Raw genomic sequence first — 12,457 nt, 5'->3', positions numbered from 1 at the left:
CCACATAGCTGGTAAAAAAGACGGCCAACATTCCAAACTTCTCCTGTATTGTTTTTAACAAGTGACAACTTGCCGACGTGCGCTAACATGGAGGCTGCCAGGGTGGTGTTGGATTCCTGAGCTACGCTTTATTTACGCTCTGGGTACCAGTGCGTTGAAAGCTCAGGCATTTTCAAACCCATGAGAAGTGCGGGTAATTGCCAGCGAGAGTCTCACTAATAGAAGAGAAGACGATGATTATTTAAGGGGGTTATTGGGAACGAACTACCAATGAACTGCCCGGGTTATGAGATGGAGGCAGTGGCATTTATGGTATTAACTGTATGAGGCTAAAGAAGAAGCAAGAAGTACAGAATTTGTTGGATCAGAATGTGCTGGCATGAAATTGGGTCCCATGAATGTTTATGGTGGGTTTTTTTTTTGTCCTGCTCATTTGTCAGCTGATATGATGGTGCCTGGGTTCCTGGAGGTGAATTATACCCTGTGCCTCCATGTTTAATGTTTTCACTCTCAACACCTCACCCTGTTAAACCATAAAAGATCTCACAATCCAGACTTTTGAGCATTGAGTTTCAAAATTAGAGAACTCTCTTGGTATGCAATTGTTTTTATAGTGAAGCGAATAATGTAGAAGAATATGGCCATAAATACTGAACCTAAATCTAATGTGGGTGTGATTTTACCTTTTAAGCTGAAAGAAAAATTATGTGTTGTCATAACACTCTCCTGGAGTTCCTTTAATTAAACTTTTTAAAGTAATTTTTTATTAAATGAACAGCAGTTGTGAAGACAAAAGTGAGACACATGTTTTTTAATTAAAATGATTAAAAACTACATTATCCGCAAACTTTACAAGCACTCAATATGGAAGCATTAACGATATCATTACATACATAGATGAGATTCTTAAATTAACATATCAGTTTCAGATGTACATGCTTTGAGCATAAAAAGAAATGAAAGGAGCAAGATGAATTAACATTTTGGTATATGAAAAGGAAAAGGGGCATGTTGTAAAAAGAAAACAAAAAGAAAAAAGTAACATTGTGCTCTTTAATCCAATATACAATAAAATACAACTCACTTGAACATTTTGGCTTCCTAGTTTTGCATAAAGAATGATACTAGAGATCAGTCAAAACATGGTTCATTTGCCACACGTCTTTCTCATCCTTAACATCCTGACAATATTACAGGCAGTTGTGAAGATCTTTGGTTTTTTTTGAAGGAACCACACAAATATAAATACACATGTGGTTTCTCTAGCTGCATGATTTTTGCCCATAATAAAGTAAGGTCCTCTACCGTATAAAGGCTCCAGAGGAGAGAGCAGGGAAACATGCTTTTCCTCTAAATCAAAGGGAGATAGGAATGAGGCTTTGTTACTGATTGTTAAAAAAAAAAAAGAGGAATAAGGCAGAGGATCTTGATGTGAGATCTACAAAACACCTTGCATAACTTATTTTTACCTGAGCTGCAAATGCAAGCCTTTTTGGATCACTATTCACTTTGAAATTAAATTTCACTTTTGTAGCAACTAAATACCCATCTTTCAAAGTCATGAATGCTTCCGTCTTGTGGAGGACTTCTCTAGTAGATATTAGCCACCTGATACCTGCTATAAAAGCCTTTACACAGCTCATACCCAGATGATCTGTGCAGGCATATGAATTATTGGCTGAGCCATGAGCCCCTGGCATTGATGATCAGTAAATTAGACTAGACAAGACAGAATCAAGGCCCTAAAGGCTTCAAAGCACTCACTGATTATACAGAACAAAGGGACCTGTGCACAACAAATGAAGGGTTTTTTGCATAACTACCCTTGGTGTTGGTAAGAAGATACCACTCTGACCCCACACCCTCCTTCTACCCCTTCATCCTTACACTCTTTCACGTCCAGGGATAGTGGGATCACATGTGTGACTGCAGGGAAAGGCCCTCCGGACACGGGGAATGTGCACACACACCTGTGGTGCAGGAATGTGTGTGTGTGTGTGTGTGTCTAACCATGAAATCAATTACTTCTTAAAAGGACACTTTAAGTGTGTTCAGCAAATATATGTGAAGGAATATTTAATATTTAGTTCGGCAGAGTTTGAGATATTTGCAAATACATAACCAAAATGTAAAAATGAAAGTTCAAACATAGTGCAAAAATTAAGCAACTGGCTTATTTAGCGCAGAAAGGCAATTTGGAAATTGTTTAAAAGATTACGGCTCTAGATACACCATCTCACTAACAGAATCTGTTGGGCGTGGTTCTTAAGGAATAAAAGTTTTTAGTGCATCAAAGCTACATTGGAAGACAAAATAATTACATTAAAGGTTTTGTTTTTTATAATTTAGTAGCAATATATTACACAAATTCCAAATTTATACTTAACAACAAAATATGGTATATATACTGTATATATACATATACATATATATATATATATATATATATATATATATATATATATATATATATATATATATATATATATATATATATATATATATACATGTATTAAAATAAAGGAAAAGTAGAGAGAAATGCTTAAGGATTTTGGGTATATGCGCACATTTCCTCACAATTTGGCTCAAATAAATATCAAAAGTAAACTGCGTCATCCAGTTCCAAAATACCAGACTAGGACTATTTTTTTTCCAGAAAAAGGCTTGAATAAGAGATTTAAGGGAAAGAGTAGACACAACATGACTTAAATATTCCTGCAGGAAAAGAAACTAATAAACACCCCTCTGTGTTAGTCTTTTACATTCCTCAAAATATCAGCCATTGTCCTGTTGAAACTCGATACACTGATGACACAGCAGAGGAGAATTCATTTTGTGAGTTCTGACAGATAAAATGATTTTCTCTCAAAGATGCAGCGATTGTGCTGAAACATCCACTGCATACCGTAGCACCAAAGGCCAATGTGTCCATTTGGTTAATAAATTAGGCAACAAGGTACTGCATAAGTACTATGAGCACATGAAACAGCCCTGGATGCAACTGAAGATCACAACTGACACAATATTTTTGCAAATAATACAGTAATTAAAGCTTAAAAGGACTGATTGCTACAGCAGTGCAGTCATGCCTTGGAAGGATATCGGAGTCACTCGGAGAACAAACATCCAGTCCAACTGCTCTTCTCCATCTAGCAAGTGAGTTGGATCAGTCTGAACAGTCTGTTTGATGAATGTCTGCTGTGGTTTTTCAGTTCATCAGCTGTACTGAATGATCAAACCGCCATTGTCTTTGGTGAGTACCAGTTTACACCAGTCAAATGATCCTGAAAGGTTACTATGGCTTCTCTGGTGTTGCCCTCTGGTCTATTTACAGTTTCAGCTGAACATCATCTCAACTTATATGGCTTTTATAGTCCTTTTAAGAGTACATGTTTTAGCACAGTGCAGGAGTTTACTCAAAATTTACAAAATACATGGAAGTCTTGAGAGAGTTGGTAAAGCGCAGCAAGTCTTTAAAGCGAGTGCCGGAGAAATAAAAGACAAACATGCAGCTTTTCTCTTTTTTTTGTTTGTTTTTTTTTCTTTCAGTGTTCATCGTTTTTGTTCATCATCCCCTTTACTTTTCCTCCCTCACTTCTCCCGCACCTTGTGATTGTCTAGCTATCTGTCAGTCAGTAAGGCCTCCAGACGGACTCATCCAAACGGCCTGAGCTCATGGCAGTGGGGGAGTTGCTGTGGCTGCCGTCGGCCTCCACGCCCTCGCTCTGGGTGTTCAGGCCCGGGTTCATCAGGTTGTTGGTCCCTCCGGCGCCCGCGGCCCCTGAACAGGACAGCAGGCGGGTAGGGGAGCGCTCACCCCCGGTGTTCCCCGGCGCCACCATGGAGAACTGGTAGGATCCAGAGCCTGTGCCATAATACAGGTAGGAGTTGGACTGGAAGTTCTGGGATTGGTTGTTTGTATAGGGAGGCGGCAGGTAGGTGTGGTATCTAGAAGAGGCTGACATGCTGAGGCCGCTGAGGCCAGTGCTGGAGGTGTTGGTGGAGTAGGGGAAGGCCCCGGGGTAATGCATGCGGGGGTCTGAGAAGCGAGGGTCAGTCAGTGGCGACAGAGACGGGAAGCTGGTCCTCTGTTGGAAGAGATCTGCAGTCCCTGTTGGCAGAAACAAAAAAAACAAAAGGTTGAGAGTCAACAAACATTCAGCCATGAATGAAAACTGCTGTTGTGATTATAAAACAAGGGTCTTGGAGATGTCTCATTTTCTATTATTCTAAAAAACAACCCTCGTCTCCAGAACAGCAAACTTCCCCAAACCCCCATTTCTAAGCTCAGATTTCTTGTGATATGTCTGACCATGGAAATGTTCGTTCAAAGTAATGAACTGAGACATTTTTTGGCTTAATAACACAGTCATCAAACACTGACAGCACATCACCTCACAGCCCCGTGCACAAGACTGAAGTTATGAAAAGGCCCCCTCGCCACAGCCCTCCTACCACTCCCTCAAAAGGAGAGCAATGTACAGTATTCTGTCTTTCTCAGAGCAATGAAAAGAGGCATTGTCAGTGCTGAGGGGTGCTTTGTATAAACACCGATGGCTTGTTGCGCTGTTGTGCAACTCATCATAAATCATACTTTGGCGACAGAGGCAGACAGTCACAATCAGAGACAGACAGAGAAGGAAAATGAAAGGAAAGAGGGAAGGAAGGAAGAGAAACAAAGAAAAAAAGAGTGTTTCTGTGTGAATATCCGCTAAACTAATGTGTATCACAGTCCAGGACCTGTCAGAGTTAACTGCTAAGAGTAATCTTACAGGTAACAGAGCACTGTGAACCCAGCTGTTAGGACTTCAGTTTCACTGCACACGTTCTAATTTATTCAGCTGAGAAAAGGGAAATAGAAATATTGCTTGGCAGTTTGCTTCTCTGAGATTTGGGGCCTCTACTGTCACCAACTTAGTTTCTTAAGTCAAACACCACATTGCCCCTCTCACTTAACTGAGGATTATTATTGGCTGATCTTGCGTCCTGAGCTTCGGATATGAACCCATTCACAGTTCTACAGTCGTGTAGGACTTCTGAGCGCTGCCTGCTGCCACCTACTGTAGTATTTGGGTTTGGACCCTGGTACAGGGACAATTATGTTCCATATTTCTGCTGCATTATGTAAGTTAGAAGGTATATCAATTTTATGAGGTTAAAGTCACAGAGGCAATGCTTAGTACCTCTATTGTATTTCCCTCTCCTACTGACTTCTCAGGTCAGTTTGTAGTTTTTATGTTTGCCACTAAAAAGCAACTATCAGGTAAATCCCATACTAGCACAAACACTGCAATATAATTGTCATTCAGAGGTGTGAAAAATGAAGTCTTGCCTGACAAGTTAAGCATGTCGAGTCTTTGGGCTCATGACACTCAGATATTTTGGAAGAAGGTAAGGTGGCCAACAGCCAGGCTGAAATACTCTGGAGCTGTAAACGCCCTTAATCTGGTTGTACTCCACAATGACTAGGGACAGTTCCTCATACCTGATGTCAACAAACAGTACACTACATCCACACCTGCTGCTTGTACGCACACTCATACACTCACACACACCTCAGTCCATGGTTATTTGTTTGTCCGCATGTGGCTTTCATGGGCCCAATGGGCCCACATGACTGCAAGTGTAAAATGTGGATTTGGATGGCAGAGAAAAGAGAGCTTGTATTTGTGAAATAGCAAGCGCTTGCACGCCACAGCCCTGAGGGGGGAGAATGCCAAACTTGCGTGCCACAGTCTTGTTGAAATGTCTTTTCCCTATGTCTGGAGAACTGGGTCCATTTTCAGCTACAAAAAAATCTGTTCCTTTGCAATTTCCACGGCCCCTGCTATACTCTTCTTTTTTTCAACAACACATTTCTGCAGTTGAATTTCCTTTTCTTTTTGGGATAAGGGAGTTTGGTGGTGGGGGGGCTGTTTCTTTTTCCAGAGTCTACCAGGCACCGGAGTCGGGCTGCATATCTGATTTCACGCGAGGAAAATCCAAACCTTCAGCTGCTGTTGATTCGGGTGAAGTGGAGACGGCCCACTAATTCCTACTGGACTCCCAAAAAGCCTTTGCTCTCTCTCTCTCTCTCTCTTTCTCTCTGTCTTTCTCTCTCTCTCTCTCTCTCTCTCTGTGTCTCTCTTTCTCTTTCTCTGTCTGTCTGTCTGTCCCTTCATCTTTCTCTGTCTGTGCTAAATTTAGGCTTCAGGGTGAAGCTGGGGAGGGGATGTGTAGCGTGGAGACTGGCTCTGGCTGCTGCGGCCCACCCCGCACATGATCTCCATTTAATTGGAGTTGGTGGAAACGTGTTGGCTAAACTGCGGTGGGGATCGACTCCTGTGTTCTGTCAGGGGAAACTGGACTGGACACTTATCACAACACCTTAATGGGCTTGTGCAGTATCAAGCTCTTGGCTCTGAGCCAGGAGGAGCCTGCTACCACCTTAAACTCTCTACAGCACAGTAGCTCCCTCTGGAGGAGAGTGCTGAACAAACTATTTTGTAATTGAGAAGCAAAGTTTTGCAGTCTGCTTTTTCTCCTTCTCAACCATGTTGCATACCTTACTGCATCCCCACCCTCCCCCACCCAGTATAAGTACAGGCTTCGCTGTTGTGGCTGTGGTAATCGTGGTGTATCTTTGGCAGAGAGGGTCTTCCTAACTGAGCCTAGTAGCTGCCTGTAACCTCTGCGGCCCAAAACCACACATGATCTCCATTAGGCTCATCTGAAACGTGTTGACTAAATTGCAGGGACAGGAGAGGGGATGGACCCCAGAGGGCTAGCTGGCACAGTCTGCTGTCTGTGATGTTCCCAGTCTATGAAGCGGGTAGCTGGGAATCAGGGCTTTTATAGAGAACATAGTGTTCCAGCCCTCTCTTTCCTCTTCTAGCTTTGAAGCATAGCGCCACGCACTTATTTAATTCAGCAACACCAAGGGTGGAGTCCTCCTCCTTTCTGCTTAGCTCAAGAAGTCCACTAGTCCACAGTCAAGCGTGTAACCCAGATATGACAGGAGGTTTGCCTTATTTGCGTATGGGAGAAACTGATTTTGGTTGTTAACATAAGGGCAAGTTTGAGGCGGTCATGTCTGTGTGTAATTGTGTGCAGAGTTATGTGTGTGTATGCATATGCGCGTGTGTCCGCATGTGGTGGGCTGACGATGGGGAGATGCAAATCCAGGCGCTCACCTGTGAAATGTTTACTCAGGCTTGATGCAAACTGTGACGGCCAGCGCCCAGGGAATGGTGTCTCAGGCAAATAAGCGGAGGGAAAGGAAGAGAGAAAACCACCGGCTCGTCTGGCTTCACGTAAAGACACACTGTGCTGTGCAGTGTTTTCTAATCTTCTCCCTCATATCATCCCTAAAGAAAGATTGCTGCACTGCAACTCCTTTCAGAGGTAGAGAGCTTCCCTTTGATATACTGACTGGTTTGGGTGGTTTGAAAAATGGATGCCATGAGGATGAGTAGTCATTGTTGATAGCAGGGTGACGATGACAAAGCAACACAATGCCAGGAAAGAGCTGCTGCTGCGCAGGCCGAAGAATAGGAGACCCAAATGAACACAAATGATCTCCAGGTGTTTTTTTAAGCAGCAAGGCTTTGGGGCCGGAGCATCATGTCGAATGCAAATGATAATCACCTCTGTTCTGTGGCACCATGGTCAACAGCCCCAAAGCCTCATTCATGTTAGGCACTTTATAATGTGAGCACAGAGGATTTTGCATGTCCCCAACTTGTGACATGCAATACAAGCAAGGATAAACGAAGTTTGTGATTTTCCTAATGCATCGCCAAACAAGGTGACATGAATAATATGTTTGTTAAGTAAATCCTTTTCTATGAGAGATATACTTCCTTGTAAAGTCACCGACATGATGTGTGTTTTGCTGACCCTAGACCACGCATACTGTTATTGTAAGGATAAAGGCATTTGAATACAAGTAGCATCATCATTTATTACACTTTTTTACATCTCTGTCACATTTTCTTTGCTGTCCGGATGTACTGGCATTTCAAGTTTAGGCTGTAAGGTCTCAAACATATGCTTTTACTAGCCATCACTGTCAACCACATTTTTCACACCACCATGAATATCTTGCTCTGCAGTGAATCTCTGGCTAGAAAAAGCCTTGCACAAGCAGTAACATATGTAAATATGCAATTTCCCGGTCTCAATACTCTGCTTCAGGCATTGTGTTATCTACTGAATTGTAGAAAAGAAAGCAAGATCAGTGAGCCAAATCTAAGTCTTTTTATTCTTTCTTCTGTGTGTCCTCATCACAGTGTGAGTGGATGACTCAGCATGTCTGGTGTGGTGTGGTGTGGTGGTTTCTGGGTAGGGGACGGACAGGAGACTGAGGAGGCTGTTAGACAGCAGCAAAGATCCAAATCGCCAAGAAACAAATGAAAGAAAAAGGGAGTGGGAGGGAAGCAAGAAGAAGAAGGCAGGCAGGGTGGTGGCGTCCTAGGAATGTTCTGGGGTGTAGTAGGGCCCTTCGGGCAAAACGAAACAGACTCTAAAATTGTCACAACGAATGGCACACCCTGTGTTATGCCCGCATTTCCCACTTCTCCTCTTCAGTATTGTTTATTTCAATTTGAAAGGCAGAGTGTCTACTAATTAAAATAAATTAGTTTGGAAATTTGTTCTGAGATGTTCTTAAGGATGTACCAATCGGGAGGTGTGAACTGTCTTTTGCACTCCAAAGTGCCTCAATTATCTCCTGTGCGTGTTTGCTCACACTTAGTAATTAAGGCCATTGCTTATTAGTGACCTCACCCCTCGTGCTGCTTGTTGATTGGGCTGCACATCATGATTATGCCTTAGCGACTAACAAACACTCTTGAAAACAATTTTTTCATTAACACAAAAGCACTTATGCACGTATACACACTTTCCTCAAATTCACATGAAACTTGGGGTCAAATTTGGAAAGCCGAGAGTAGCCAAAAGCATAGTTACACAGAAGTCTATGCATAGTAAAACCGTTAGGAAGAAGGACATTGCAATGTCTTACCTGGCCATGGTCTCAGGTCCTCCTCCACCTTGCATGTCTTCAGAGCCGGGGTGTCCATTTGCTCCTGCCACAGGGCTGGTGTAAGACATAATATGAACAATAGGTGAACACTAGAATCTACTTATTGGAAATAAGTCAGTAGAGGAATTGTGTTCGTGCAGGAATGCAAAATGTTTGTATTTTGTGGAACGCAGAGAAATGTGTGGTTTGTACATGTGTACAGGGTGAGGAAGTCACTGCCTGTGCCATAGAAATCTAAAGCACGATCCAAAAAACTCTTCATGACAGACTTGTCAAAATTGTCTTGACATCTGGCGGTTTGGAGATGTGTCTTCCTGTCACAGGTTGGCCTCTGCTGACTGAGCAGTGAAGACTGGGAAGAGGAGGGGTGATTTTCTCACCAGAGTGAGACCAGGCCTGGAAAAACATGCTTGATGGGTGCATGGGAGATATTTTTGGGTCTTTCAGGCGAGACACTGGAGGGGCAGCGGAGACCTGTGAAGTGCAGGACACTCGCTAGCCTGTCCAGCCGAGCTGTCAGGAAGCGAAGGAGAGTCGAGGACCTACTGGCCCAATGCGTGGGACCCTGCTTCACACTCAACGGTCACACCGCAGGAGGGCTGACACAAACAAGGGCTGTTTGCTCTAGGTCTGAGACGGTGCAGTTGTTACAAGACAACTTGCACGGAGCTCTGTGGACATGGGCAGTCTCAGCACATTGGTTGTACAGAAGTCTAGTCTACATGCCTCTAAACAGTGTTAAATATTGTTAAAAACTCAAATGTACATAAATATTTTCATCATGAAGACAGAAACCTGCATATTATCTAACCAATTTTTTTGTCATGATGCTCTACTTTACTGACAGCAGCAGTCAGCCATGTGGTATCGCTATGACTCTGCCCTCCGCTGTTGAGATACCGCAATATAGTAAACTCCTAACCTCCTGTAGTGGCAATTAGGAAGGAAAAGGATGCCAGAAGCAGAGAGGGGTGGGGGGTGTGCTGGGCTGTTCACCTATAGCCGCACTGGGCTCAGCATGTGTAAGATCTGTGCTTCCCCTGGAGCTCCTCCACTTCCTTTGCAAAGGCCCAAATCAGCACTCAGTCACCGAGAGGTCCTGCACTATGCCTCACAATGGCAAATTCTTACACATAAATGGCCTTATTCAGAAAGGCTTCCAAGCAGCTGGTGCGATTCGCTCAAGAAAATAAACATTTCCTTCAAATATTTTGATTGGCCAGCAGACAACGTCAATACCAGAGGCACAGATTACCCCTGTTAATAAGAGGACCAACCCCCCTGGGCGGAGCTGAGGAGTGGGGAAGGCAGGGGCTGAAGTGGGAAGAAGCGGCAACTGCGTCACTAATAAGAAGCTTTGGGGTGGTGCCAGTGTAGTTTTGGGGAGGACACAAATAAACACATGCACTGCTTTTGAAGTTCATGTGTAGATGAAAGGGGTGGCTGAGAAGATGTTTGAGCCAAAATGGCATCTATCCTCGTGACTCCGGATCCAGCAACGCCTCTGAGACATGTAATGCGCCTGCCGTAATGAAGCGTGTCATTGAGACACAGTGAATGCCGGTCCTTGTGCTGGCTTCCTGTTTCGCTTAGGCCTTAGGCGTCGCAACGGGGAGAGAATGTGAGAAAGCAAGCAAGAGAGAAAGAAAGACGCCAGCAAGGGAAGGAGAGAGAAAGAGAGCGTGTTAGAGAGGGGAGGAACACGGCCTTGGCTCAGCTATGTGGGACATTTGATATGTCTTTTGAGCCCTCACTTATAACGTGAGCAAAAACAAACACATGGGCTGAAAAATCCTATGTTCTCTTTGAGAGCTCGTCGTCCTCCCACCCTTCCCCTCTCCCCAGACTCAATAGAGACTGTTCATGGCACACATGTAGTTTCTGTAATTGCTGAAATGTAAAACTCAGCCTGACTCTGATGTGAAATTATAACTTACACAAACAGTTGAGTCTGGTAAAAAACAACTAGCTCTCACTTCTCTTTTTCTTTTTTCTTTTTTTTCACCAAGGAGGTGGCTTCAAAAGATTCTTTTTTTTTTGTTAAGGAACAAAAACATTTTTGATTTGAATTATTCATCTCAGGGTCACAAAAAGAGAGTAACCACAAGTGAGGCTTTCAGGCACCATAACAAATAAACTCCGTGGCAGCCATTGACATATTATGTAAATAGTGGAGTGCAGAAGTAAAACTGTGTCTAAAGGACTCGTCCAGATTCCTGCTCGTTTTGGTTGTATTGGCCTCAGAGGGCCAGCTTCCTGCTTGGGTTTGGCAGAAATCAGCATGAAAACCAACTAGCGTGACGGCTATACTCAAAAGTCCACACCACAGCTACCTGACGGTGCTAATTTCCTGTCTCGCTCTTGCTTCTAATTGGCTGATCATGTCATTCTGGATGTGTGAATTAGTGTGAGCCTCTCGGCCGCGGCAGTAGCAGAGTGCCGCCTCGAACCTGGGGGGCCGGCCAACTTGTTTATGTGGAGTAAACAGTGTGGTCACTGTGGACGAGGCAGGAGGGGCACGGCTGCATTGGGCTGGTCCTCCATCAAACAGGACTTTCTCGAGTTAAGTCCAGTCCAGAGGCCACAGCCTGAACATATTGAACAAGTTGTGCAGGAGGAAGCCAAAGGTACCAACATTTGTAAAAGTGTCATAAATAGAAAAGGTTTGCTTTTTTTTAAATAGAATTAGCAGGATGGATGCTGAGTACATTTAAAAAATGAAGTGTGTAATATATTATTTCTGTAAGATTCTACTGATATTTTTAATAACATCACCACATGGATCACACGCTCAGACAGACAGGCACACAAAGTAATTTGTACACACATACACACACACACACACACACTTTTGGGTCCTCATCAAAGCATTGAGCACTTGACTTGATGGCGGAACGTTATGCTAGTATCTGATATTCATCTTCAGAGAGGAACACACAGGTGTTGGAACAAATAACATGTTAAATGATACCACCTCAAAAGGGCCAGGACTTTTTTTGGATGATTAAATTGCTGCTGTATTTCTTTTTTTCCCTCTCTTACTGTTAAAACACATTTAAGTTAAAAGAGCCACTTTCGTCTCGGCTGTCTGTTAGAGGCTGTGCCAGGGGCTTGTTGAGTTTTGTCTGCATTTAAAATGGAACAAGGTAAAACTGGAATCTGTTTTCCACTTTGCACAATAAAATGTTCTATCATGTATTTGCTTCTGTTAAGAGTGGAAAGAACTGTGTGTAATATTATGAATGCAATGTCACGGTTAGATGTTAAAGGATGAACTACATATAGTATCAGAGGAAGAGAAAAACTGCCACCCACAGACACATATAGTATACACATGTACCTCACTTGAGGTTTTGAAAACCAGAATAACAATTTAGTACTTGATTGTCTGAGTGTCAGATTTGCTTGACTGCATTAGTTGAACCACGCATT

The 12,457-nt window shown here is 43.1% G+C and overlaps 1 protein-coding gene across 6 annotated transcripts in view; it reads right to left on the bottom strand.

The window, feature by feature from the left end:
• Positions 1-796: 796 nt before the first annotated feature.
• runx3 (RUNX family transcription factor 3) overlaps positions 797-12,457 on the bottom strand; it is a 51,260-nt gene continuing 39,599 nt past the window's right edge. For 5 of the 6 annotated variants that reach the window (XM_044167931.1, XM_044167926.1, XM_044167928.1 and 2 more), the window contains 2 exons: positions 9,005-9,079; positions 797-4,111 (listed from right to left, as the gene is read on the bottom strand). In XM_044167931.1, coding sequence (XP_044023866.1) covers positions 3,633-4,111; positions 9,005-9,079 — 554 coding nt within the window. In that variant the 3' untranslated portion in view covers positions 797-3,632. The remainder of the gene's footprint in view (positions 4,112-9,004; positions 9,080-12,457) is intronic. The other variant, XM_044167927.1, reaches the window with a different exon arrangement.

The sequence above is a fragment of the Siniperca chuatsi genome, linkage group LG15 (genome assembly GCF_020085105.1).
Source record: "Siniperca chuatsi isolate FFG_IHB_CAS linkage group LG15, ASM2008510v1, whole genome shotgun sequence".
Lineage (NCBI taxonomy): Eukaryota > Metazoa > Chordata > Actinopteri > Centrarchiformes > Sinipercidae > Siniperca > Siniperca chuatsi.
The sequence above is the reverse complement of the archived record's forward strand: the minus strand, read 5'-3'. Positions and strand labels throughout refer to the sequence as shown.